This window comes from Scleropages formosus, chromosome 5 (genome assembly GCF_900964775.1).
Source record: "Scleropages formosus chromosome 5, fSclFor1.1, whole genome shotgun sequence".
Classification (NCBI taxonomy): domain Eukaryota; kingdom Metazoa; phylum Chordata; class Actinopteri; order Osteoglossiformes; family Osteoglossidae; genus Scleropages; species Scleropages formosus.
Genome location: NC_041810.1, coordinates 20,563,161 through 20,588,459, shown reverse-complemented (window position 1 = coordinate 20,588,459; position 25,299 = coordinate 20,563,161). Strand labels below are relative to the sequence as shown.

The window sequence follows — 25,299 nt, the reverse complement described above, 5'->3', positions numbered from 1 at the left end:
CTTCTAAGGAGGATTTTTTTTTTTTTTTTTTTTTATATCTCTGAGTTTGTTTCAAATTAATATGTAGCTGTGTGATTCATGCACTTCGGTGAGGTTGCAAATCAGTCAGTGGTGAGCACTTTAATAAATTACACTAACAGTGCAGCTGTAGCAGGTAAATACAGTATGATTTTTAAAAAAATAAATTTTCTCATAAGAGCTTAAATATGCAGTATACAACACCAGGACTTCTTGTCATTACTTCATGCAATAAATAGGACCATGTAGCGGAACACGTTTAATTTTCTTTTTGGTCTCTTGCCAAATAGGTGTTCTAATCAAACCTTACCGTTCTCGTCTATTAAACAAAGCCCCCCAAGGTAATGACTGAAAACTAATTGGATTGTATCTCTGCTTCTTTGACATTTCCATAGGAAAAAATGTGGGAGAAATGAGTACAAATAATGGGGTCCTGTCTTCACCACTCCTGTCAGTCAAAATCTCTGCTGGAAATCCAGCAGAATTTAAAAAAAAAAAAGAAAAAACCCACTGTGTTTGGTACTTTCTGGAAAGCTGTTTTCAATACTCCTCTAGTTTCTGTGTTTTCAGTGTGAACATAGTTCATAGAATTGCATTGCAGGAGGAGGAGACAGACCATAATGTAAACAAAACAAATTTTTATTTTTACTTTGTTTTTTTTTTTTTGTTTGTTAAATAAGCCATGGGGTTGCTTTGATGATGACTTGCATCTGTTCCACAGGATTTCCTGCCTTTGGGGGCATTCCTTTTGTTCATAGATGTATAGCACTTTGCTAAAGTATTTGAAGCCCAGCGTGATCCTGAAAATAGGATGGCTAAGGATTTATGGAGCTACACGGGGGTTGCCTGTCAAGCAACACAAGAAAGTGTTTTTTCCCCCTCTAGCCAGCTTACTTAATTATTGCACATTTTTTACATCTTACATTTTTAGGGTACAAAGGGCATCTTATCAGTTGCATCCCATATTTAATAAATATTTTACTTGTGTAATTTTTGAGAGCTGATTGAGGTAATTAGTGCTGTACTGTATATTTAAATTGGTGGGGAGATGATTGGGATAAGAAACATTAAAACATGCAGCCTTTGTGTATTTATGTTAAGAACTCTGACAAGGATGTATGTGATGTTCTCCACTGGAAACTGCTTTTTTTTGGACTGCAGTGTTTAATTTGTCCAACCATATCCAGTTACAGTACAGATGTTTTATTTAGACAAGTCTACAGAGGTTTCCTGATCTCTCAAAGTGGAGCAACCAAAAATTTGCTTTCACTGTTTGGAATGTCAAGTTTTCTGACGTATTTACATTCACAAATGTCACTTTACCTTTTTTTTTTTTTTCTTGCTGTTGCTTTTTTTTTTTTTTTTTTTTTTAACAAATATGAATTGCAAGGTATTGACATCAAATTTACTTAAATTTTCCATGTTTTTGCTTTGCTTTTGCTCATTCCCATGGACCATTTTTGTCTCTTAATCTACACAATTTATAATAAAGAATGACATTTCAAGATGGAGGGGCTTGGAATGTCTTCATATCGGTATTGACTTGACTGTGTCCAATAAATTTAGGAAGCTCCACTGTGACCAAAAGAGGACGAGTAAATGTAATTTATGGCAGTTTTTACACAAGTAAAACAACATAAATAATAATCAGCTTTGTGTTTTACTTTCTGCTGGTGATCTGTGTGCCCTGCTCATCAGAGGCCCGATTTCTGGATTTAGTGTGTTGTTACACTATCTTTTGTTTCAGAAATGTAGATCCGCCTTAAGTTCTGTCTGAAAAATTGTCCCATCATTGTCTGTAGTTACATGACGTAACAAAAATGTGAGCAAAAAGATCAAGCCAAGCCATTCAAACAAGAATTTGTCGATTATATTTGCAGAAAATACTCAAGATGACTGCAACAGTAAGTCTTCTATTATGAATTTATTCCATTCATCCATCACTTTTCATTAATCGCTTGTCCTGGCCAGGGTTGCAGCACATGAACATATTATCCTTGGAAATGAATATTTTAACATTAAAATGTGTACAAAATATTCTATTAATGAATATGTGCAGATCTTTTTTTGAATAAATGTTTTATAAATACGATCAAAATCAGTAAGAGTTTCTAAATTTGTAATACTTCTTACTGTTCTTTTAGTAAGTTTTGCATATTCTTCATGCTTATACAAGCTTTTTGACTTCTGGGTTCTGCCTGTAATGCCTTGATGAACCTTGGCTTTAGGTCTGGATTTCTCCAGAACTGCATGTCATGGTCATGCCATAGTTTCCTATCTTCTGCCCATAATACTTTGCATATAAATGTTCCCTCCACACACTGTGAACCCTTGTGTCTCCATTGCCAGACTCCAAACTCTCAACCAAGTGCAATAAAAGACTCGACCATGAAAGATAAAACTTAATTTGTTAAAACACTAAAACTGACAAGCTACACCTCTGCAGTCACTTTTATTTTGTTGGAAATGACTCAGGGTACTTAGTGATTGAGGTGTGTTTTCCTTTATGTGGGAGTGGTTTTAATTTATAGAGGACATAATTGTTTTTAAAAAAAAAAAAAAAAAAAACAGATCTCATTATATTAAAAGCCTCTGCATGTGGTCCAAGAAGATGATGAAACAAGGTGACACAAAAGCAGGTGGCTGTCCAGAGCTGTTCTTTGCCAGCAAGTAAGATTCATAACGCCGAGCAAATGTCCTGGCTGAGCCTACAGAAAAGGACATCGTTTAGGAAAAGAACCGGTGGAAAGACTGTCATCACATTAACAAGATTTGGAAGACTGCTCTAAATGAATCCAGAGGGTATTTGAGGAAGTGAAGTTCACTTTGGGGATCTCGCATGTGTTTTTCTGCAGTATCTATCCTACAAGCCCATCAGTGGAACTGCTCCCTTATTCTTGGAGGACCTGATCACTCGCTACACCCAGGCCAAACTGCTACGTATTCATTTGTAATACACACACACACACACATTTGTAATATGATGGTCAAATCGTACTATTGGACTAGTGTCTGTACTTTGAGAATCATGCTTCTGTATCTCTTTTCGCAAAATGTACTTTCATTTACTGTTTTACATTGCTTTACAGAAAAGTGTTTTTTAACATGAAGAATGTGTGAAAGCAGCAAGCAAAAAATATAAGAAAATAACAAAGGCCTATGTTATACACTTAGCATTGGTACAGTATACGTTAATTGTTTATATTTCCAGAGTTTAGGGGGCATGCGACTTACGATGAAGTTGACCTAAAAAGAGGTTGTCGGAACAAACGCCGTGTTGTGTACATGTTGTTAGAGCTGGAAGGATCTTCTACATTGACTTTGAATGAGCCTTTCCTGGCCTCTCTGGAGGATTCTCCAGAAAACAGGTGGCTTCAAGAAAAACTTGTTGGTTCTGCTTTTATTTGTACAATAATTATGGCGGTATACTAGTCCCCAAAGGGGACTCGTAGTAAGTTAAACATAAGGAAGCTTTCTGTGCAGGGCATGCTTGGGGAGAACCGGGAAGACCCAGGATGTGTCATTAGTGTCTTCATCAGGCAGAGCATCTCTTTTTGCTGGAGTACAGAATTAAAGGCGCTACTGCCCATATGACAAGGCATCATCAACATAGCATCTTGTACATTGCATCGTTGTTGGCAACTGACTTGGGCTACATGTCAGTAAAGCATTTCTATGATAAAGAGAGCTTCCTGTACTTTGCGAGAAGTTTATCGGTGGGAGATTCACTGATCCTCGGTGCACATCTGGATTGGGCCAAAGGTAGACGAGCTTCTTCTCGTCCCAGTAAACAGTGTGTAATTCCACAACGCTGAACTCCGTCCTCTTTGCACTTGTCACTGTACCCCACAATTAGTCTCACTGTTATGCCTTCCTGGGTTTCTGTGCACTTGAGACAGAAGCCTGGTTTTAGACACGCGTCCGAGACAGGGTAAAGATATAATGTCACATTCCTCCGCCTGCGATTCCATTGTGGAAGCAATGAGGCTGGCCTCCTTGGCTGCATGAGAAAAGCTTTTTAATAAGCACCTACTGTTAATGAGGCACAACTCAAGAGGTTGTTATGGCAACATCAGACTTTTGAAAGACTCACTAGGCGTATTTTTGTCTCTACATAATTCATTATGGCCAGTTTAATATAATGAGGTACGTCAGAAGCGATGGAGGGTGTATTTTAACGATGAACGAGATAGCACAGTCTTGAAGCACAGCATTGTTTAAATGCGTGAAAGAAATCACAGCGGTGTGTCTCCTAATAGGAGGTCGTACATGGTTATTAAAATTTGGGTGTTATATTTCATCTGCATTTATTTTATGAAGCTTGTCCATTTCGGTGCCTATAACTTGTTCTGAGTGAATCAACTGACTTTTTTTTTTATTTTATTTTTAAAAGCTTGACTGTATTTGAATGATCATGTTCATATTATGAGTGAACTGTTTTTAGTGTGTTCAGGCACTTAGGTGATTCATGCACATGTGAATTTCTCTAAAAGGGGAGTCATGGCAACTAGGTGTTTGTTAACAGTAAATGTGTACATATGTTATGGTGGCATGGTGCCCAGCTTGATAAGTAGGTGTCTTTGCGTGTGTGTGGATTTGCACATGTTGTGAAGACAATGTGTTATACTCCGCAGTGGAGTATGTATTTGTGTGTGTGTCACTGTATGTGTGCGTGTGCTCTGTCTTCCCTCATGTCACACTCTGGATCTCCCGTCTGCCTTTGTCTAATTCAGTAATGTCCTGGTTGATCTTCAGTGTGTGTTTACATCTTCAATAGAGCCCAGAGTCGATTCATAGACGAAATCAGTTATGTGTTATTCAGTATCCTTTGTGTTTATCTAATAAATGTGATAAGATGTTCATGTTGCAAATAAGAGTGCTTTTCAAATAAAATATTAATGGTAATTGATCATTAAACAGCCAAAAATGTGTTTCTAAGTCACAGTGCTAATGTTTGGATGAGTCCTTTTTAATTTCCTTCAACTGCAGTCACAGTGGACTCAATATCATCATACAACTGAAATTCTTAATATATTAATTTTCATGCCCATTGTTATTCTTGCCATTTCATCATGCCATTGTTTTTCTCCAGACATTTCTGTCCCTCAGAGTGTAATTTTCAAGTCAGGGATCAATGAGAGCTTCTCCTGGAGAAGCGTGTGTAGCACTTCAGTGACAGGTGCATTTCTGTCATGGGTTCGGCCAATTAAAAGCAGTTCACATAAGCCATGCATTATTAAAAGTGTTTGCTTTGTCACACTTGAGTAAATATTGTGCTGACCTGTGTTCGTGCTTCAGTGGGAGGACAGGTGGTCAGTCAGTCAGTGCAAGGCACTGCCTGTTTCCCAAACTCACTTTTATTGTATGTACTTACTCCCAGTATCTCATGTCCCTATCAAAAAGCTTTTAAAAATCATCTTCAGTACGGTGATCTAAGGGACATCCAGAATGTTCTTAGTGGGTGGATCAATGTGCTTCTTCTTTTTTTTTCTTGTTCATCGACAAGTCCAAAATATACACAACAAATAAAGAAATTCAGTAGTTAAAAAGTTTCCAATAATAAACAGCGTAAATGGCAAACTGTAGTATATGGATATTTATTACTATATAATATCAAACATTTAGCTTTTTAAAGAAATGCCATGCCCCTGAAGGCCATTCCTTTCTGAAAATGGATTAACAAAATCTTTTCATGAAGTGTCTATTTTGTATAGATTTTCTTATTTTTATATCTATATATATATTTTACAGCCGATCCCAGTGGGATAAACTAGTCCAGTGCTGGTAAAGTGCCATGCAGTGCAGTGCAGGGGAAGGATGGTGGTCAGCTGTGCCCATGTATTTTTAGCTCTCTCTGTCCAGCGGGGAGGTGTGGCTTTGGATGCCTGGCGGGGGCTGGTAGGGCAGCAGGTGTCACTTGCTATGGACGCCTTGTCAGCAACAGCCGCTATGGTGGTCAGGCGCTAAAAATACGGTTGGGTCCCCCACAGGTCCAGCACTGGAGGAGACAAAGCCATCAGGGGCCATCAGGGGTCCCTGGGCCCACAGGGTATAATTCTGTGCATGCTTCTTTGAGGGAAGAGTGGTCCCAGGTCTCTGTCCCTCTACTCAGTCCACAGATGGGGACAGAGCTGTCCTCCTATGACATCATCAAGCACCAATCAGAGCAGCCAGTTCCTGCTTCTAACCGCTCTTGTTAATATAGGAAATCTTTCAGTTCGATTTGGAAGCATTGTGACTCATCCAGCTCCCCTCTTCGAGGCTCATGAATAAATGATATCAAGGAATTTGCCTTGATCCTTAGGGTTTCTGGAGACAGACAAGCTTCGGCTTTGCTGGCTTCTAAAGAAACGTCATCCCTGAAATGTGAGCGGTTGGAGTGCCTTCCACCCTGGTGTCTGTGGCTTCCCCTGTTTTTTATTCTACTACTTTGACTTCAGCATTCATCATGGGGTCCGAGTCTCTAAACTGACAACTTGTTTCTGGGAAAATATGCATTTTATGTTTGATTCTTCTTCCACACCCCCTCCCCGCAAAAAAAAAAAAAAAAAAAAAGAAGAAAACACAAAGATGATACCAAGGAATCCCCCTCACGCTCGTGTTTTTTCCTTCTGGAGTGAAGCACAAAGAATCATAAAAGTGTTTGTACATGAAGGTATTCTCACATTTTAGATGTGTGCCCTTCACATGATGCACAGAGTTATCAGAGAAGTGCTGGAACTGTTCTGCACCACTAATACAGTGTGGCATGTTATTTTACGAATACGGTGAAAGTCGTAGTGAAAGTTAACATTGTATATCCCAGCGGTGGGCAACATCTGGCCCATCATTTCACACAATATAATAACATTTGTAAAATTATTTATTATTCAGTACCTACTAGAAAAACTATTAATATATCAAATCACATAATTATACAACTAAATAAAATTGGTCAGGATCTAAGCACTTGTCTAAGCACATAAGATAAATGACCAGCACCTAAATGATATAATAATATAAATAGAGTTAGAGTTTCAGCGTGTCACTTAATATATAAATCTTACACACGACAGACTGTAATACATAATAATGGTCATTTTCAAGTGACATTTAAACATTCACTAAATAGTCACTACATTTGTAAAACACAAAGAGGAAGTAATAAAATTGAGAGTATTTGTGTGTTTTTTTAATTCTATTTTATTTTTTAAATTCACTCTTCTGGAAGTTGATACGCAGAAACTCTGGATAATTACACATGTTTTTGCCATATACATGTTCCAAATGGCAGCATCAGTTCCTGCAGGGTGGTTGGAGAGATATTAGATTTCACTTTTCCCAGGGGAAATTATCGCTGATGATTTGTATGGCAAAGGAGGTGTGTGAAATTCCTTCTATTATCATGCTATTAACAAAGTCGTTAGAGCACATCTTTAAGGAGGACTAGGGAGGCTCACAATCTGCATTCGGTTTGATCTTCAGTGGCAAATGACACTCTGTGCTGCTGTAATTTCACTCTTCATGGCATTTGCTTGAAACTAAACTAGAGCGAGAATGAGAAAAAGACTCGAACTCCCAAACTTTCATCAACCCTCTTTTAGCCCTTGATGTATATGTGAAAAATACCGTTAAACTTCTAATACTGTGATTTTGGGGTAAACGATGCATGAATTTCCCTTTATGTTATGTTCTGATATAGATTTATCCATATTTTTGCCATTTATTTTTGGTCTCATATTTAAACAACACATGGTTTACTATTATAAACTTAGAGAAATGGAACCAGCAGTTTTACAGAAATGAGCCAATTAGCATAGCACTCAAAAAGCATTACTATCATTATTACTTTGAGTGATAATTGTTGCTGGAAGGATTCTGTACTGCAAAACCCTCAGTAGGGTTACCCTGTTTTACAAATAGGGCACTTTTCACTGACTCTTCTTCCTCTGCTGACCCCCACCTTCCCTCCAGGAACTGGCGACAGCGGCGGAGAATCTGCAGAAGATGCATCAGTGGAAGAACGACTTTGGGGTAAGCATAGAATCATGAGCAGTCACTAGAAAAAAGTGTAATTGATTGTGTCCACATTGGAACCATGGTTTTGTAAGTTCATAGTGTTATTAGATGGCAGTTTACTCACCTGAACACTAATGCACCATATCATAAGTTTGTTGTTTCTTGCTGTTGTTGTTGCTGCAGTCGATGTGCGAAGATTATTTATTTGGGGCTTAATCTGTGGCAGATCAACATGTGGATGTCAGAGCTGGATGTCTGCAGCTCAATTTCTTCACAAATCTCTCATAACCATCATAAATAAAAATCTACCTTTCAGGAAGTGCCTCAAATATTACTATGATGGTTTGTCAGTTTATGACTCTAAGCAGCCACATTGCTGTGGTGTATAACAGTACAGTACTATGGTTAAAGGTAAGTCGAAAAAGTGGTTTTAATGGATCACTGCAGTATTTCATAGACCCTTGATGATCACTTTTCATTTGTAGTGCTGAGGGTGGTGTTGGGTTTTTTCCAGCCTAGGATTCATTGTTACATCCTGATGTTGGCAGACACTTTTAACATCTGTGAGATGCCAGCTGAACATTAAATGCATGCCCCCCCCTTTCAGAAAACTAGAGGACACTCAGGCTCATTAAACTGTTGTCACCACTCTTTGGGTTGTTTGTCAAAGATGGAGGGTCTGGTGAGCGAGCCAGGTCCCCATTGTCCAGAATGCTGAGGGAAGTGAAATAAAACCTGTCACACAACAGAATGAGCTGTTCGTACTTCTGCCGCTGCCACCACTTACAGTCCTTTCTCATTGGTGAACAGGGCAGGACACACACAGAGGAGGGCAATAGATGACTAGACTGTCCTGCCTTTACATTCAGTAAAATACCATTCAGCTGTCAGCTCAGGCTATTTATTTATTTATTTATTTACTACTTCTATTACTAGTATTTTCTATTCACCTATTTTAATGATAATATTCTTTCTGAGCTCTCTGCCTCCGCTATGGATCACTAACACTTGACAATGATAATATCCTTTCTGTGTATTTTCTAATTTATTTGATACAGAATTCATTGCTCCAAATTGGGGGTGGGGGGGCACATATCATATCTCAAGATACTTGAGAAGCTCATCTTAATGTGTTAAGTTTATTTTTGCCATGTTTAGAGATGTAAAGGCTCTTGCAGCACTTCACACCCATTAAGTTATGATTAAAGAGACTATTTCATTTTCCTCATTAACCAACATTCTGTCGCCATCCTCATTATCCCATTAGCTCTTGGTCAAAAAAAGGCCACAATTATAAGCGTCAGTTTTTTTAATGAGTTTTCTTTATTAAAAGTTTTAATTTATATGACCTCACACTTTATTTTGGCAACTCAGATGTAAAATGAAAGGTGTGGGGGATAAATTAGAGCAGCAGGAGAAATTAATCTGTCTACTTTATGAAGCATGTCACCCAGTATTCAATCTGATGTGATGTTTGATTGCACCGAGATGCTTGGTTAGTTAAGATAATTACTTTTTACTGCAAGAAAGCTGATGTAAGTGGCTTCTACGCACACAGCAACAAGGCAATGTTGCTGATATTACTCTGGACCAATTAAGCAGGAATTAAAAGGGATAACTATATCATTTTCTTTACCCAAATGTCAAGCTGCCATAAATATACATGTGCATGGGATTTGGGATGGCAGCTATGGATTTTAAAAATAAATTAAGTTTAGAAAATTAATTTAGAGATTAATTGACTCAATAAAAAGCTGTTCTTGAAAAACTCACAAATTGAAGGTAGGTGTCTCGTCTGGTTACAGTAAAATGAAAGTAACTTGTTGTCCTGACAGGTGTAGTTTTATTGTAGCAGGAATACTGTCCAGTGCAGTGTCTGCTCCAGTCTTTTCACCAAGTACAGTAATGTTTAGAGCCAACGCCCTTCAACTGAAAAACCTGGAGTCGAACCCTGCTACAGTAGCCTTAAGAAAGGTTTTTATCCTAATTTGCTCCAGTAAAAGTACCCAGCTGTATAATTAGGTAACTCTATTAATTAATTTAGTTGACAATTTTCTCCGAAGTATCTTACAATGTTAGCCTCCTTGTGAAGATTAATTTTTATCTGTAAATATTTTGATTATATCGCTGGGTACTTTGGGACTAAATTCGAGTACCTGTCACGTAATTACATGTCCTTCAGCAGTAGCCCGGATTCAAACCAGTGAACTTTCAATCCAAAGACAGCAGTGCTGACCACTACACTGTCTGGTACACCAGAGTAGTCTGCATAATAAGTAGCTAAATTGTATAGCTAAGTAGCTACATAGTTATAATAAGTATGAAATAATTTTATTAGAGAAAGTATATCATAAGTAGCTTATTACAGCTTATTGCAGATTACTATAGCACTATAACTGTATATATCTATGATACAATATATCTCTACATTTGAGATCTGTATTGTATCGAACAACAAGATAAATCATCAGATAAATGGATACGTGTCGTGCAAGTTGGGCTGTGATGGCCTCAACATAACCACTGTGCATCTGTTTTAGCAGAAGCTTCTGTGAATGCGGACCTCCTTTCCTCGCCTCGGATTTTATCTATTTCTGCGGCTGCCTCATTACTAAAACGGTTCATATGAAATTCTGCGCTCAGCAATGTCGATCCAGCACAATTTTTGGTCGCGGTTCAGTGCTGTAATGAGTATGGCAGTTACCCCCTTGACACAGCTCCTCTCCCCTGAACATTGTGACACCTCTAAAAAGGTCTTTTACAGGGACAGCTGGTTTTCTCTGACTGTCTGGAGAGCTTTGTGCAGGGCCCTCAAATAGCGACACACCTTCAGCTGAGTTGCACAATTCCTGATGCGATTCTAAACCACAGCTCACGATTTATGAGGCAGTTTCTAATGGAAACATATCCTCATCCTTCCATGGCAAAATGAAATATCCTCAGTAGAACTTGTACCCTTGTTTACTCTTGACAGCTTTGCCATGCTTACAAGGTGACCGTCATGCTTAACTGGTCTTTGGAAGAACTATGGGAAAAATGGTCTTGAGAAGGATTATCTAAAAATAGTATCTTCTGTATCATTTCGATAAGAAAATGGTGGAAAGCTATAAGGAACTTTTTAAACGAAGCAGAAATAATTACTTCTTGTTGTAGATTCTCTAGCAGAACCACTGTTGCTGTTTCAACTCAGATGGTACAATCGGTCATATTTAAGGGGTGGTTTGCAGAAATTCAAGGAATTCTGTTGCCAGTGCTTGCTGAGTACCAATTTTTTATCTTTTGTCTTTTATTTCAGGATGATCAAATTGTTTATTACAACGCAAAAGACAACGTAAGTAGTACTTTACAATTACAGTATTGTTTCCTTAGTTATTTTAATTGCATGGTGAGTGCCAATTAAAATGCTTTATTATGAACCCCAGATTTGTGTACAGAACTGTGTAATGTAGTGTAACACTGAACAAGTATAGCTTATTCAAAAGAGCAGATGTGCTTGGGCTTGTGCTGCAAGTACAAAATATTTGTAAGGACATACTCACAATATACTCTACATTTTGGATGCACGTCCCTTTCACCCTTTTTGCAGAGTGCAGAGAATAATCGGGGTTCAGACATATTCAAATGGCTCTGACTGGCTCCATCAGCAGATGTCGCTTGTTGCGCTGTTCTAATTGCGATACAGGGTTTGTTCGACACGATGGGTTCCAGATCTGTGCTTGAGGTCACCGAGACATTAGTTGGAGTTCATCCGCTGTATGTCAGCTGGTTCCATTTAAATTCAGTCCACTGGCTTCTCAGACTTTCCCCGACAGCTATTATGCAACAACGAGTTTCTGGACACCGAGCTGAAAATCGCACATGATGTAAAAATGGAATAATTCATTCACACGCAAATAATGATGGTGCGAAAGCCAGATGCCTGTATTAGTCACTCCAACACGTCGTTCTCTATAATTGTGATCCGAGTCTGTTCCCCATGGTGTCGGCTTTCGGAATTGATGTCCCATTCTGATCATCTTGGGAGTGAGCAGTTCTGCTTGCATGGCCTCGTCTTAACTCTGCTATGCCACCTTTTCCGGAATGTTTGCAAATTTACTGCAGTTATCTCATTCATATAAGTATTCCACCCCTTTACTATAGCACTCCAAACTGAGCTCAGACGAGTTGTATTTTTTTTGATTGTTTGGAGAATCCTCAAGGAACAATGGGAAAGCCAAATCCAAGTGCAAAAAGCTGGTAGAAGCATACCAAGAAGATTCTGCAGTTGCCGCTAAAGGTGGTCCTACAGAGCACTGAATAAAAAGTCTGAACTCGACATAGAGTGAGCCATATAACAGCCCATATCTAAAGTCAAAGTCCAGGTGCTGAGCAGCACTAGTGCTATCCGTCATGTCACCCTGCCCTCAGTCCCGCTCTTTTTTACCAGTTTAATTTTCGGGTTTATTTCTCTTCTTTGAGAGATTTGGAATTACTGGATCATCAAGTTGGTAGTTTCACTCATAGAAAATTTCTGCAAGTCTAATGTAGGTGCTTTGTACCAGAGTAAGGTGCTGTCCACTGAAGCAAGACTGTATGGATGGAGAATACACATACAAGATTTTTCTCTTAGGTCTTTCTTTGCTCCAGATTATGGAGCAGAGATTATTATTATGATGGATTATGACCCAGAAAACCCCCCACAGAGCTTAATCAGATTCGTTTTCAGACAAATCAGTGTGAGTTGTAAGAGCACATCACCTACACCACAAGATTGTGGTGTATATCCCTTGCCACAGAACTGGCCTAAAAGAGGTGGGAAAATGAATCAGCTTCTGATCCTACCACCTTTAATTCTGTGTAGGCCTGAGTTGCAAAAATTCCTGAGGCAAAATATCTGTCCAGTTCAAGCTGACATCTACAGAGCCCTTGGATTGTCAAGGAAACTAGAAAAAAAATGACATTCAAAGTAATTACCCCCCACACACTCTCCTGGAAATGGGATAAAGTTCTTGGCTCGCTATGGTTTTCTTTTTTTTTTTCTCTCTCTCTCTCAGATAAATGTGTCTCCCCTATGAAATCAGAATACATAATGAGAACAAAGAACACATTTGTTAACAAGCCCATACAGGACTCTTGACTTTCAGCCATGAGCTTTTCATAGACGAGACTAGAAGTACATCTTAGACTCAGCATGGGTAATTACAAATCCCCTGCCCCTCAACTGAAAAATATTATCATATCTTAAGAGTTTTCTACCCTCCTTATGAACTCTGGAATCGTTGATATTCTATGGGATCTCCTTGTGGCTTCTCCTTCAGTAACCTCATGTAATCTTACTTGGCAAACACCTTTTCCAGTTGATGTTTAAATAATAAGACTGTCACGCTTGCATGGAATCCATCATGTATTCTGCTTCAAGTGTTGGTGTAACCCATAGGTCAATATCTGGACATTTCTTTTGTAATTTTTGAGTGGAATTATGAGAAGATGAAGATGAACGTCCACCTCCATAACTGAAGAGGAAGATTGGAGGAAGCAGTATTCAACCTCTTGATACTCTTGGCGACAACCTGTCCATCACGGATGAAGCATTTGAACTTCTACAATCTCAGTGACCCTGTGCTACTGCTTACATCATCCCATCATTGCTAATCCTCTCTCTAACATGTCCCACAGGGTGAAAGGATGCACTGCAATTTTGGTGCAAGCCCTCTAGCACAGTATTTCCTAAACTTGAAATAAATTGTGTAACCCTTTTCGGGATAAGGTAATTTGGGGACAAATTTATAATAATGACAAAAATTGTGTTTTATCTAGACTGGAGTAAATATATTTTCTATCAAATGTAATTATACAATATAATGTGTACTTTCTCAGTCTTGCCCCAACTGCTTCTGTGATGGATTCTGGTTCACCGTGACCCTGCTTAGGACAAGCAGTTATTAAAATTGAACGGATGGATATAAATATCATTTATAATTGTAATAGATAAACCGTTGTAATAAAAAATAAATAATAATGAAATATAGCCATAAAATATTGATATTGGTAATTTCAACAACAAAGGCAACTTTAATGTGAGGGACAGAACTGTTTATATTGAGATGAAATTAGTGCAAAGATATGAGTCTATATTTGTAATTTTTTGATGTAGGTGGGACTCCACGTCAGTAATAAGTGCCCCGTTTTTTCTTTGTTTGTGTTGTTGATGTAAAGTAGAAGGACACAGTATACTTTTCAGTTTTATCCGACAAAACTGCATATATTATCATACTATTTATTTAAAGCTTGAGGAACACTACTTGAATGGACTGAAGACCAAAACTGGAACACACTCAGCAACCAGTACAGAGACTACCTCTGCCTACTGCTTCTGAAAGTCAATTTTCAGTCAGTTATTTGTGTTGGCTGTTAATCATGATTTCCCGATGCAATGTAAAATCCATGTGTTCCTTTGACAGTTCTGTTCTTTAGGTCGAACTAAAACATTTCTCGTTGGACTTCATAGCTTGACTCCAATGAAACGGAAGACCGTAAGGACAGGATCCGTCCTGAATTCAAGGAAGACCCAACCTTCAAACGCCTCATTTCCTACAACCACACGGCTGTCCACATTCCCACGGACATCTACGAGGGCTGTAAGTCGTCGACTTTGAGTGCTTGTGTATGTGGGAGCACTTCATTTAAGCTCTGAAATACTTATGTTCAGGTTTTGCTGTTGTTAGCATTCTATATCATAGCTATCAGGTTTTGGATATAGACAGAGAATAATGTAGCTAATTAGCCAGTTTTTTTTTGTTTTTGTCTGAAATGTTGATATTTGCTTCTCTTCATATGTTTGGGTGGCAGTGAAGAACCATATTATCGCAAATCACGTTGTGCAGTTGCTTCATTGATCAGATGACATCTGGAGGAGGGGGGTCATATCAGTTATGTTGTCAGAATTTAAGACTCAGACAAGACATACCTTTAGTCTGAGCTTCCTGAAAGACTTCTAAAGGGGTTTACAGTGGCCACAATGTGACCGCCATTTCCAGGGTGAAATCCCTTTTCCTCAAAGCCGTTCTAAATCAGCGGATTTATGGTGCATAACAAAAGCAAGTGAATCCATTCCCACTTTAATTCCTCAAGAATTTAGAGTGGTCGTAATGTGCAAAGTCTGTGGAACTCATTTTCAGCTCTGCACCCAGAGGCTATGGTTATGTGTTTGCTGTATGTGAGAATTAGCTCTGTTGTCGGTCATGTAGCTGTAATAAGAATGGTGTGGTCATTTGTGTTTAGTGTTATGGAGGATGTCATGCATTTCATGGAGGAGTATAGCTGTAAGTTGAGTACGTATCAGCCTAGTTTTTAAGTAATGATGAGAATGATAGTAATGGTTAAGCTCTTTACATATTTGTACATTCAGGAGAAGGGATCAGAAGTTTGGATAGAAAAATAGATGGAGGTGAGTGGACAGTCAAAAGCAGCTATTGTAGCCTTCCGCAATTACTATTGGTATATTTTGTGTAGATAAATATTTAAAAAAAATCTCTGTATCCGTAGTGCTCTGCAATATAATGCAGATTATATTTGCAAGTGAAGTTTTATAAAAGTGTAAAAACTAATGAGATTTTATTTATTGATTTGAGTTTGTTGAAGGGGGTACGGTGGTGCAGCAGGCTTGGCCAGGTCTTGCTCTCTAGAAGGTCTGGCGTTCGAGTCCCGCTTGGGATGCCTTACGACGGACTGGCGTCCAGCCCTGGGTGTGTCCCCTCCCCCTCCAGCCTTGCGCCCTGTGTTGCCAGGATAGGCTCTGGTTCGCTGCGACCCCGCTTGGGACAAGCGGTTTCAGTCAATGTATGTGTGTTTAGTTTGTTGGAAGGTTCCAGATATGTTCTTTAATTTGTATCATTCTGTATCTAACCACTATAACCTTGGTTAACAGGGTTCATTTAAATCAGTTTATTATTATTATTATTATTGTTATTATTACTACATATCTCCACAAGCTGTTATAACTTTTTTCATTGCACAGGGGCCCTGGTATGTGAAGAATATGGTGTATTACTGTACATGAAAGCAAGACATGGTTAAAGTAAAAACAGTATAACACAGGGGAACTGACATTAAAATGTTGGATTTAAACTTAAAGGTTCTTCATTTTTAACCATGTTTGTGCTGCCTGCACTCGTTCCTTAAAAGCTTGTAACTGTACCCTGACAAGTTCAAATATCCCCTACCGTGCTGAGAAGAACCGTTACTCTTCTGGCAGCATTTTTAGGTATTATGGGCCATTGGTGTACTTCCCTTAAAACGTTAGAGGACATCGGTAATGGAACCTGTTTTGTGTTTTCAGTCACGCAGTGCAGCAGGAGAGGGTTTTAAGGGGATGGTTTCCATCGGCTTCAGAGAGAGATGTCGACTCTAATGACGTGTACGCAGCAGTCGGGAACACCAAACAAGAAACACACATCGGGAGGAAAGTGGCCTAGAGTTCAGAAGGAAATTGGATGGTTTTCTTTGAGGAAGAGGAGGGAAAAATAAAAACATTAGGCCTACTTTTTCAGTGGTGCGAAAAGCATTTAGTAGCAAGCTGGTTACGCCCTGTCTCTAGGCTTCTTTCAAGCTTCACAAGCAACTGTAAGAACATGGCTGCGCAGTCTGCGACAGGATTATGCAGCGAAATGCTACGTCTTTCAACCAGCTTTGTGATGTGGAACTGCATCCTGTTTTCAGCTTTTACAAAATATTTTAGATGGTAAAAAGGAGTGAACAAGTCCAAAAAAAAAAAAGATGAAACATTTGAGGGAAGTGCCAGGCTTTTTACGTTGTCTGTTGTTTTTGCATTCAAACAAAAATCTTCACCCTCTGGTCATCTGATCATTTAGGATGGTGACCACCCCCTGGATGGTGTCCATATCTGTGTGAGACAAGTACCATACCATCGTTGTATTGTTAGTGTGTCACAGTTGTACCTAGGTTTATTATACTGTACTTTTATGATTGTTTCTCTCATATACGCATAACCAGGTGGGATGGGAGTCACTGGTCGCAGTGTCTATAACTACATTTTATACTTGTGCTAATATTTTTTGCTCCCCCCAATACCTGCCAAGTATTAAAACAATGTCAAATAGTATACTGTCCCTTTATGTCCTCAGTGGCAGTATCTCCTTTCATTATGTGGTTTATGTCAGAGAGGGAAACAGAGCAGATTTATTGAGTTGACCCGTCTGTCCTTGGTTTGGCCCTCTGAGGAGCGACGGGTTGTTGACGATGTGAGATTATACTGTACTTCCCATGCACTTCTTATACACTCAACATCACAATCTTCCCAGCTCCTGTTTTTATTTTTCCAATTTGTTTATTAATGTGATATTTACATGTTGACTGTGCTTGACAAAAATTATTGTGTAAAAACAATTTAATATCAGTAGTACTTTATCTAATATGATATGATAACAGGAAAGCTTAAAATAGGTAGACCTGTAGTTTCTTAATACTGTATTTAATGTTACCCAGCCAAATTTGTCACACCATTGATAAAGTCACATACTCTTTGAAACATTGTATTCTCTTCTGTACCAGTTGTGTGTTTTATGGGTGCTTAAATTATTTTTAAATTCTGGGATGTTTTTCATTAGTTTGCTTCTTATGTTATTCCTTATGAGATGAGGATGCCCTGGATCTACTTTTTTGACTTCTTTTGTTGCCCCGTTCAGAGATGTCCGGTGCATGACTGTGTTAAGTGTCAATAAAACCACCATTCCAACTACAGTGCACTTATCTGGACATAAGTACCTGACTCAGATGATGTTCATGGCTGCTGATATGGGCCGCAGGGAAGCAGAGAGTCTCAGACAATTGCAGTTTCTTCATCTCTGGCAGGCTCTGCATTTGTACGACAACATTCCCATGCCAGGTTATTCTGGGCTTTTCCATTTTCTCAGACTTTACTTTGCCTGAAATTCTTCAAGTGAGAAAATTCTCTGCACTATTTTCCTTCCCTGGTCTTTGACAAGGTGCATATGTACAAAGGACAGCATCTGTCACATTCTATTTGGTAGTCAACATATACATCCATCCCACAACAGAGGAATTACCAGAATAATTTTTTTCTTGTGAAATCACCCTATTTGGTCAATTCTCATAACTGAGAGGTCTCTTTAACATAAATTTTTATGGAAAAATGTGATTGGTTCCAAGATAAAACTATATTGACTAAAATGAAAAGCTTCCAGGGGCATGGTGGTGCAGTGGGTTTGGACGGGTCCCGCTATCTGGCGGGTCTGAGGTTCGAGTCCCGTCTGGGGTACCTTGCGACTGCCACCCCGTCCTGGGTGTGTCCCATTCCCCTCAAGCCTTACACCCTGTGTTGCCAGGCTAGGCTCCGTTTCGCCACAATCCTGCTTGAGACAAATGGTTTCAGCCTGTGTGTGTGTAAAACTTGAGGATTTTTTTCATTTATGATTATGATAATGTCAGCATATTTGATGACATTTAAGATGGGTGTATAGTAAAGGTGGTGGGTTATGGAGGAGAGGGCCAAGGTTGGCAACAGTACTGTGAAAGCAGTAAGCATATTTCTCAGGAACATCATGAATGTTTTTTTAGTCACATGGATCAGCCGCTTCTGTGCTACTTAGTTGAAGAAACGTCTCATGGGATTGTGGTTGACATGCTAGCAGGAGCACAAACTTTTTATACTATAACTGGATTGATCAGTATCTTCAGGAGGAGCAGCTGGTAGTGCAGCAGTTAAAGCTGCTCTTTTGGACCCCGGTGTCAGAGTTTTGAGTCCCACATCTAACTGTAGTACCCTTGAGCAAGGTACTTACCTTATACTGTTTCAGTAAAATTGCCACGCTACAACTGGGTAAATTGTTGTAAGTGAATTAACATTGTAGGTAACTAGATTAGTAAAAAGAAAAGATTTCCCCACTAATAAAGCACACCAGGTTATGGGTCTCCTCTCTTGTGAATGAGTCCCATTTCCTCTCCAAGCCATTATGAATGATTCCTGAATACCCACTGAAATAACAACTCTTAGTATGTATTCAGTAATAGACCCAAGAAACACTTAATCGATCGACTCCAGCTAAATGACTGTTCCTTCGGGTAAATTTAGCTTTGTTATTGTGAATGATTCCAAAACCTTTCTGTAAACTGTTGGTTTTGGTTGTGCTGTGTCCTTGTCTGAGCCAATTAACAGAACTGTCATAGAGTATGAAGCAATGAACGTGTAAAACGTGAATTAATTTGTCCGTTAAATGTGTTTTGTCTATGTATTTTCATTTCTTATAACAAATACAACTCAAAATTCAGAGACCTCAAAACAAGTTGGAATGGTGTTGCTAGTGCTGCTTCACTCACCCTAGTCATATGGATTCCATTTTACTACTGGGGCAATTTTGCTTTGTTGGTGTGTTCCTTATTCTGACATTATTCACGTCTATCTATTTATTGTAATACTCTCAGAATTAATGGCTTTGTAATGCTAATGCATAAGTGATGTTTTTCCAGATTTCATTTATAGATGCTGAAGTGCTTGCCTCACAAGGGAAGTGGATACTTTAGCAAAGAGATGCCTTTTCACAGTGCAGGGTGCACTAATGGGCCTAGCGCAGTACGGGTGCTGTTGTAACTGAGCTTGTTCAGCCTTCGAACCCAACTCACTCCATCCGCTTTATCCCGCAGCGTATTTTCACATAGCCCCCTAAGCTATGCGATTTTGTAAAATATTTCCTAACACCAGCATCCGGATCATTAGCTGGGACTCATTTGTTTTCTCGAATTACCCAGCTATGGATCCAATGGGGAAAAAACCCATTGCGGGACAGGAACAGAGTTCACTTGACTCTTGCTAATAAGCTAGTTTTTGCCAGTATTTTCGGAGTTTAAGTCCATCGCTGCCTCCACATTATTTTCATGGCATGTCAATTTCTCATCATCCATACTGAGAAGTCTCCACATGAACGTAATTCTAATCATCCAACTGTTGCCAAGGTCGTCATGGTAACAGAAAGAGTTGCACTAAACAGTGGTGTCCCAAAGGTGATATCTTAATTAATGGATCTTGTCTGGAGAAGTGTCCTTGTGCTTTACTGTCAAAGAATCGACTTTCCACACCACTAATGCTACAGGACAGGAGGGGGTGACTCCCATTCCCAATGTACTTGTCTAAATTGTCCCTAATTAATTAGAACCATGTACTTCATTATGTGGGAAAATGGAGATAATTAGCATGTCTGTGATGAGTTCACAACCAGGATGGAGGGAATCCCTTCGACTGAAGGAGGACACAAGGCCTATGAAGTACAGTATTGTGCAGGTTAATCTTTGTATGTGATGACAACTCCTCATCCGCACCAACACCTCTGATATGCAAGGACTGACACGTCTTAAAGGTGCCAATTGCTGCAATCACCTCCGAAGCTCTTGTGCATGGCAGTGAAATCGGCTCAGCCTGATATCACCTTTCTGATGGCCTGAGAAGGAACTCGGCAGTCCTTAACTCCCTATTATTCTGTTAATTATCTTTGCCCTGAGGGGGCCGTGGAAGACCAATTTTTAAAAAATTTTTTTATTTAAATCTTCACTTGCACATTGTATTGGCACAAAAGTGTGCTTACATGGTTAATTAAAGGAAATCGTGGCTAATGACCAGTCTGAGGAGTGATTACGCTGTTCTGCTGGGGAGGCATAGATGAACTGTAGCAGTGCTTGCGGCATTGTTTCATTTCTGCTGGCACCACCCTGGGCTTAGTAATGTCTTTACAACATACACTTACATTTATTCATTTAGCAGACACTTTTCTCCAAAGCGACGTACACCTCAGCGAAAGTACAAACACACCATTGATGGTGACTACACAAGTGTGCATGTTTTTTGCTTCAGTTCAAATCAAGAGCATTGAGTCTGATGAAAATATTAACATTTCTACACTAGTAGTAAAGTGAACCTGTTACATACTTTGCTGTTAAATATCACAAGTTTCTGGGTTATTAATTTTCTGATACAGGTGGTCCTCAATTTTTGACAGGGTTTTGTTCTGATGAACCTGTCATAAGTTGAATTTTTCATTTGTTGAAAGTCAACCAATGTTGTTGTACAGCAGAAGGTAGCTATTGTTTTTAAATGTTTTAAATTTTACACCGTGATTGCTGACAAAATTACAATTGCGGAAAAGAGCCATGGTGCATACTCTAAACTTTGCTGATGGCAGAACTCTGACACCAGGTCACATTGGATCTGACAGTCTGCAGTAAGACTGACCATAGTGCTATGGTTCAGGAGGAAGGGGCCCAAGCTGAACTGGATTACTTGTCCGAATGTTTCCTTTACTGCCTTCACCTCGGATAAAAAACTTTGGCAAAGCAGGACACGTGAGCCGTTACTGAGACTTGTGTTTATATTTGTATGCTGCCAAGGTGGACCAGCTGCACTGGTGGTTAATGTGCTACTCAGACCCTCACTCACTAGCAAATAAAGTATTTATCCTGAATACTTCAGCAAAAAGAATCTATTGTGTGATTGCAGGAGACTACGGGCATAAAGGAGACCGAAGTAGCCCATACTTGTTTCATGCTGGGCAAAAAATTGGATTTCTTGGGATGAAATTAATAAGCTGATTATTTAAAAGGGGGGTTGGAGGGGAGGAGGAGAGAGGTGGGGGGGGAAACTTCTCACTGTGGTGAGCATGGACAAAAGCAAAACACCATGGTCTTAATAACTGAGACAGTGCGGGACTGTGTGAGCTATAATACTGCCCTTCTTCTGTCCTTATGGCATAATAGGCAGAAGAAGAATGAATCAGTTGTCAAGTCCTCAAAAAGAGCTCCTAGAAGGGGTGTAAAACAGAGGCTGCCCTCATCCCCTGATGACTGTTTTTTATTCTGCTCCCCCATGACTTGTTGCCCCAGGTCAACAGCATGAGTGGTGCCTCACTGTGGTGGTCAACAAGATTGTGGGATGAGGGGGCCATGCTCTTAGGGCCATATTAAAGTACCCAGTGCTTCTTTCTGGCTTTTTATTTACTTATTTGTAGCCACAGACATGGATGATTTAAGGTGAATCCAGAAGCAGATGGACACTCAGGTGGGTTCATCTCAACTGATTTGTCTTTATTTTGTTGTTTAAGCCCGATAACATACTGCTGGGCTTCATAACTCAACTCAGAAATTTCTCTTTTTTTGCTCTAGTTCTGCTCATTAATTCATTGTGTCGTTCCACAGCAGCACCACAACAAGTTGAAAATACGATCTCTGTGAGTCAGGGCCACTTTGAGGTGTTGTGAAGGCCCATGGTCCTCAGCATTTTGTCCTGCTTGCAGTTTTTTTTCTAAAAATGTCATTTGCTTGAGGGCCCAATATGATTCTCTGGTTGTAAATGGGATTCATGGCCTTTCTGTTGTGCTGCGACAACCAGTGCTTTCATGTCATTCAGCATGTTCACTGACTTAAGGATGTTGAAGGAAAGTAATTATTATTTAAATATTTTATAATGTTTTAATTTTACTTCGGACATGATGAAGACACCGAAAACATTTACAACATGTCAAGAGAAGCAAAAACAGAAAAAGTGCAGAGAATGTAAAACCAATAAAAAAAAGGGGGTTACACAGAGAAAAAAGGGAAACAAAATAATAAACTATAAATGAGAGCTATAATTTGTCCAGAAAAAACTAATAATCTGGGATATCCTTATGGCTTCCTTACTGGAAGATTCTTTTTTGAAGAAAGGAAGAAACAACTTATATATTAAGAAATAAATTTATTAGGCTTGGATTTAAAACATCTTGCTTTGTTGATGTTAAATTTGCCTTACATACAAATGATATTTAAAGCATTGTTTAAATAAATACTTCCAGTGTCACCAGAATAAAAAATATTCAAATAGTCAGAGATGTTAATATAAGGGTACAAAATGGGGAGGAAGTACAGCAATTTGACCTCAGGGACCTAATGATCTCTGGGATTATTTTGAAGCAAATTCCCGGTAAGTTTAGAAGAAATATCCAATGTCCCATCTGGACTGGGTGATGGACTCGATCCGAACAGTAACTCCATCTGGATTGGCTTCACTTCTGAATGCCTGCTGTGTGTGTGTGTGTGTGTTTGAGAGATGGCCGTTACATAGATGTACATGAGACCAGTTGATATTGTTGGTCATCATCTGGACACAAGTAGAATGGCCCCAGTACTGCTATAGAAGGCACTTCAGTGGAAGCGATGACTCTTGCAGGCACCTTCTTGACGGTTGTCTGACAGATGAGTGGTGCTCCCAGTGAGAACAGTCTTCATTCAACATCTGTCCCCCACCCCATTCAAGGGCTGAAAGCAGTGCAACCATTAAAATTACAGGTATGATCCTGAGCTGCCCTTTACCCCAAATCCCTGTGATTTTGTTGAGATGATGCAGTGGAATTAATTCTAGCCTCTTGCAGAACTCACAGCAAGCTTGTGGTGTTTCCATCCTCTCGTCTCTGTGCGGCAGGGGTTGATGATGTGGACTGATGACCGAGTCAAGACATGGATGTTTTGCTTGAAGGGGGGTTGGACTCTTTGCCCCAGTGACTGGGGATGTGTGCCCATTAGCGGCTCTTCTATCTTCATCAGTCTCAAACAAGGTGCTTGGGGTGTCCCAGGGTGAAGAAACACCCTGAATCAAGGCTGGAGACCAATTCCTTCCTAATCCAAAGATTATTGATTTTGTTTGTTGGTTGGCGGCACGGTGGCACGGCGGGCTTGGCCGGGTCCTGCTGTGTGGTAGCTCTGAGGTTCGACTTGGGGTGCCTTGCGGCTGACTGGCATTCCGTCCGAGGTGTGTCCCCTCCCCCTCCAGCCTTGCGCCCTGTGTGTCCAGGTTTTAGGCTCCGGTTCACCGCGACCCTGCTCAGGACGAGTTAGTCGACAGTGTGTGTTTGTTGGTTTGTTTTCTACAAGGCTTTAATAGATTCCCTTGTTCACTGTGATCTAGTCATGTAGGCTAATATTTTCTTCAGAATTGTTTACAAGACATGGGCAATGGATTATTTCTGTTAGATTTTTATTGTACATCATGATATCAAGGCTTGAAGAGGAAGTGGGAAAGAAGGGGAGAGAGAGCTGCAAAGTCCCCCGGCAGCAGCTCTTTGCAGCCATGTATAATTCAGCAGCCGCTGTATAAATTTCACATGTGAAGGAAAAATGCGAAAGCCATTTGCAGCGTGCAGGAGCTCACAGGCTTTTCCACTCCTGATGTACAAAATCTGGATCTCCTGGCCTCTTAGGACACCGTCACAGTGTTGAGCAGCTCATCGTTGTGGGAGCTGCATTTTTTTTTTTTTGCTTTCATGCCTGTGACCAAGACTTAGAAGAAATCTGATTGCCTGAATGGCACCATGTATGAGCGCATAAAGTAGCACAGCAGCTAAGAAAACAGAACTTGGACCCTGGAGGTGATCTACAGCAGTCCCAGGAAGGACCAGTCTGTAATGCTATTGCATATGCAGCTTAACCAAATCACTGCAGTTGAATATTCTTTGGATAGAAGTATTGAACAAGCAAAAATACTGCATAGCTGTGAATTGTATATTTTTGTTCTGATGCCATTCTGTATGTTTCTTGAAATGCTCCAGTAAAAATTACCAAGTTGTTTAAATGGATATAGGTATGTTAGTATATATACCCAACATTTTAAGTTGCTTCAGAAAAGCATCAGCTGAACAATTAAATAATAATTCTAGCTTCAGGGTGGTGCAGCGCTTTACACTGGTGCCTCACAGGTACTGGGCTGTAGTTTTATATCTAGGTTCAAACTTGGATCAATCTGTGTGATTTGGATGTTTCTCCCATGTTTATGTGACTTTCTCCCCACCGTCCAGAGATATGTGCAGAAGAAGGCAATGGCAAACCACTTCCTTACCTTCTCTTACAGTGAATACCACACTAATGGTTACTATGAGTCAACTTCAGCTTGACGACATTTATCCTTTACCATGATTACTCATTATAGAAGTCTCAGTTACTTGAATGAATACTTTCTCCTGAAGTCTTAAGTGAAGCCATACGGCGAGAGATTTCAAGTCGAAAGCCACCAATGAACGTATGCTGAACAGAGCTGATACTTTGACTGACCAAGCGTTGTGTGCCTGGGCAGGGGTGCGAGCAGCAGCCTTGTCTGTATAATTAGCCTCTCTCCGCCCACGGTCCTCAGTGATTAATGCTGGCCCCTTGGGGTGCCTGCCAGTGCTATTTTAGCTCGAGTGTTGCTCTGACACTAGATCATCGCTCCAACGCCTTAGCAGTAAGTGAGAGCAACGGGTGGTCTGGCTCTTGGTC

At 39.8% G+C, this 25,299-nt stretch overlaps 1 protein-coding gene across 5 annotated transcripts in view; it reads left to right on the top strand.

Moving 5' to 3' along the window:
* Positions 1–25,299, top strand: part of LOC108921141 (voltage-dependent calcium channel subunit alpha-2/delta-1-like) — a 121,995-nt gene that overhangs the window by 35,349 nt on the left and 61,347 nt on the right. For all 5 annotated transcript variants that reach the window (XR_003797671.1, XM_029251779.1, XM_029251778.1 and 2 more), the window contains exons 4-6: positions 7,972–8,031; positions 11,312–11,347; positions 14,504–14,633. Coding sequence is in view for 4 of the 5 variants with exons in the window: in XM_029251779.1 (XP_029107612.1) it covers positions 7,972–8,031; positions 11,312–11,347; positions 14,504–14,633 (226 nt within the window). In the remaining variant the exon portion in view is untranslated. The remainder of the gene's footprint in view (positions 1–7,971; positions 8,032–11,311; positions 11,348–14,503; positions 14,634–25,299) is intronic.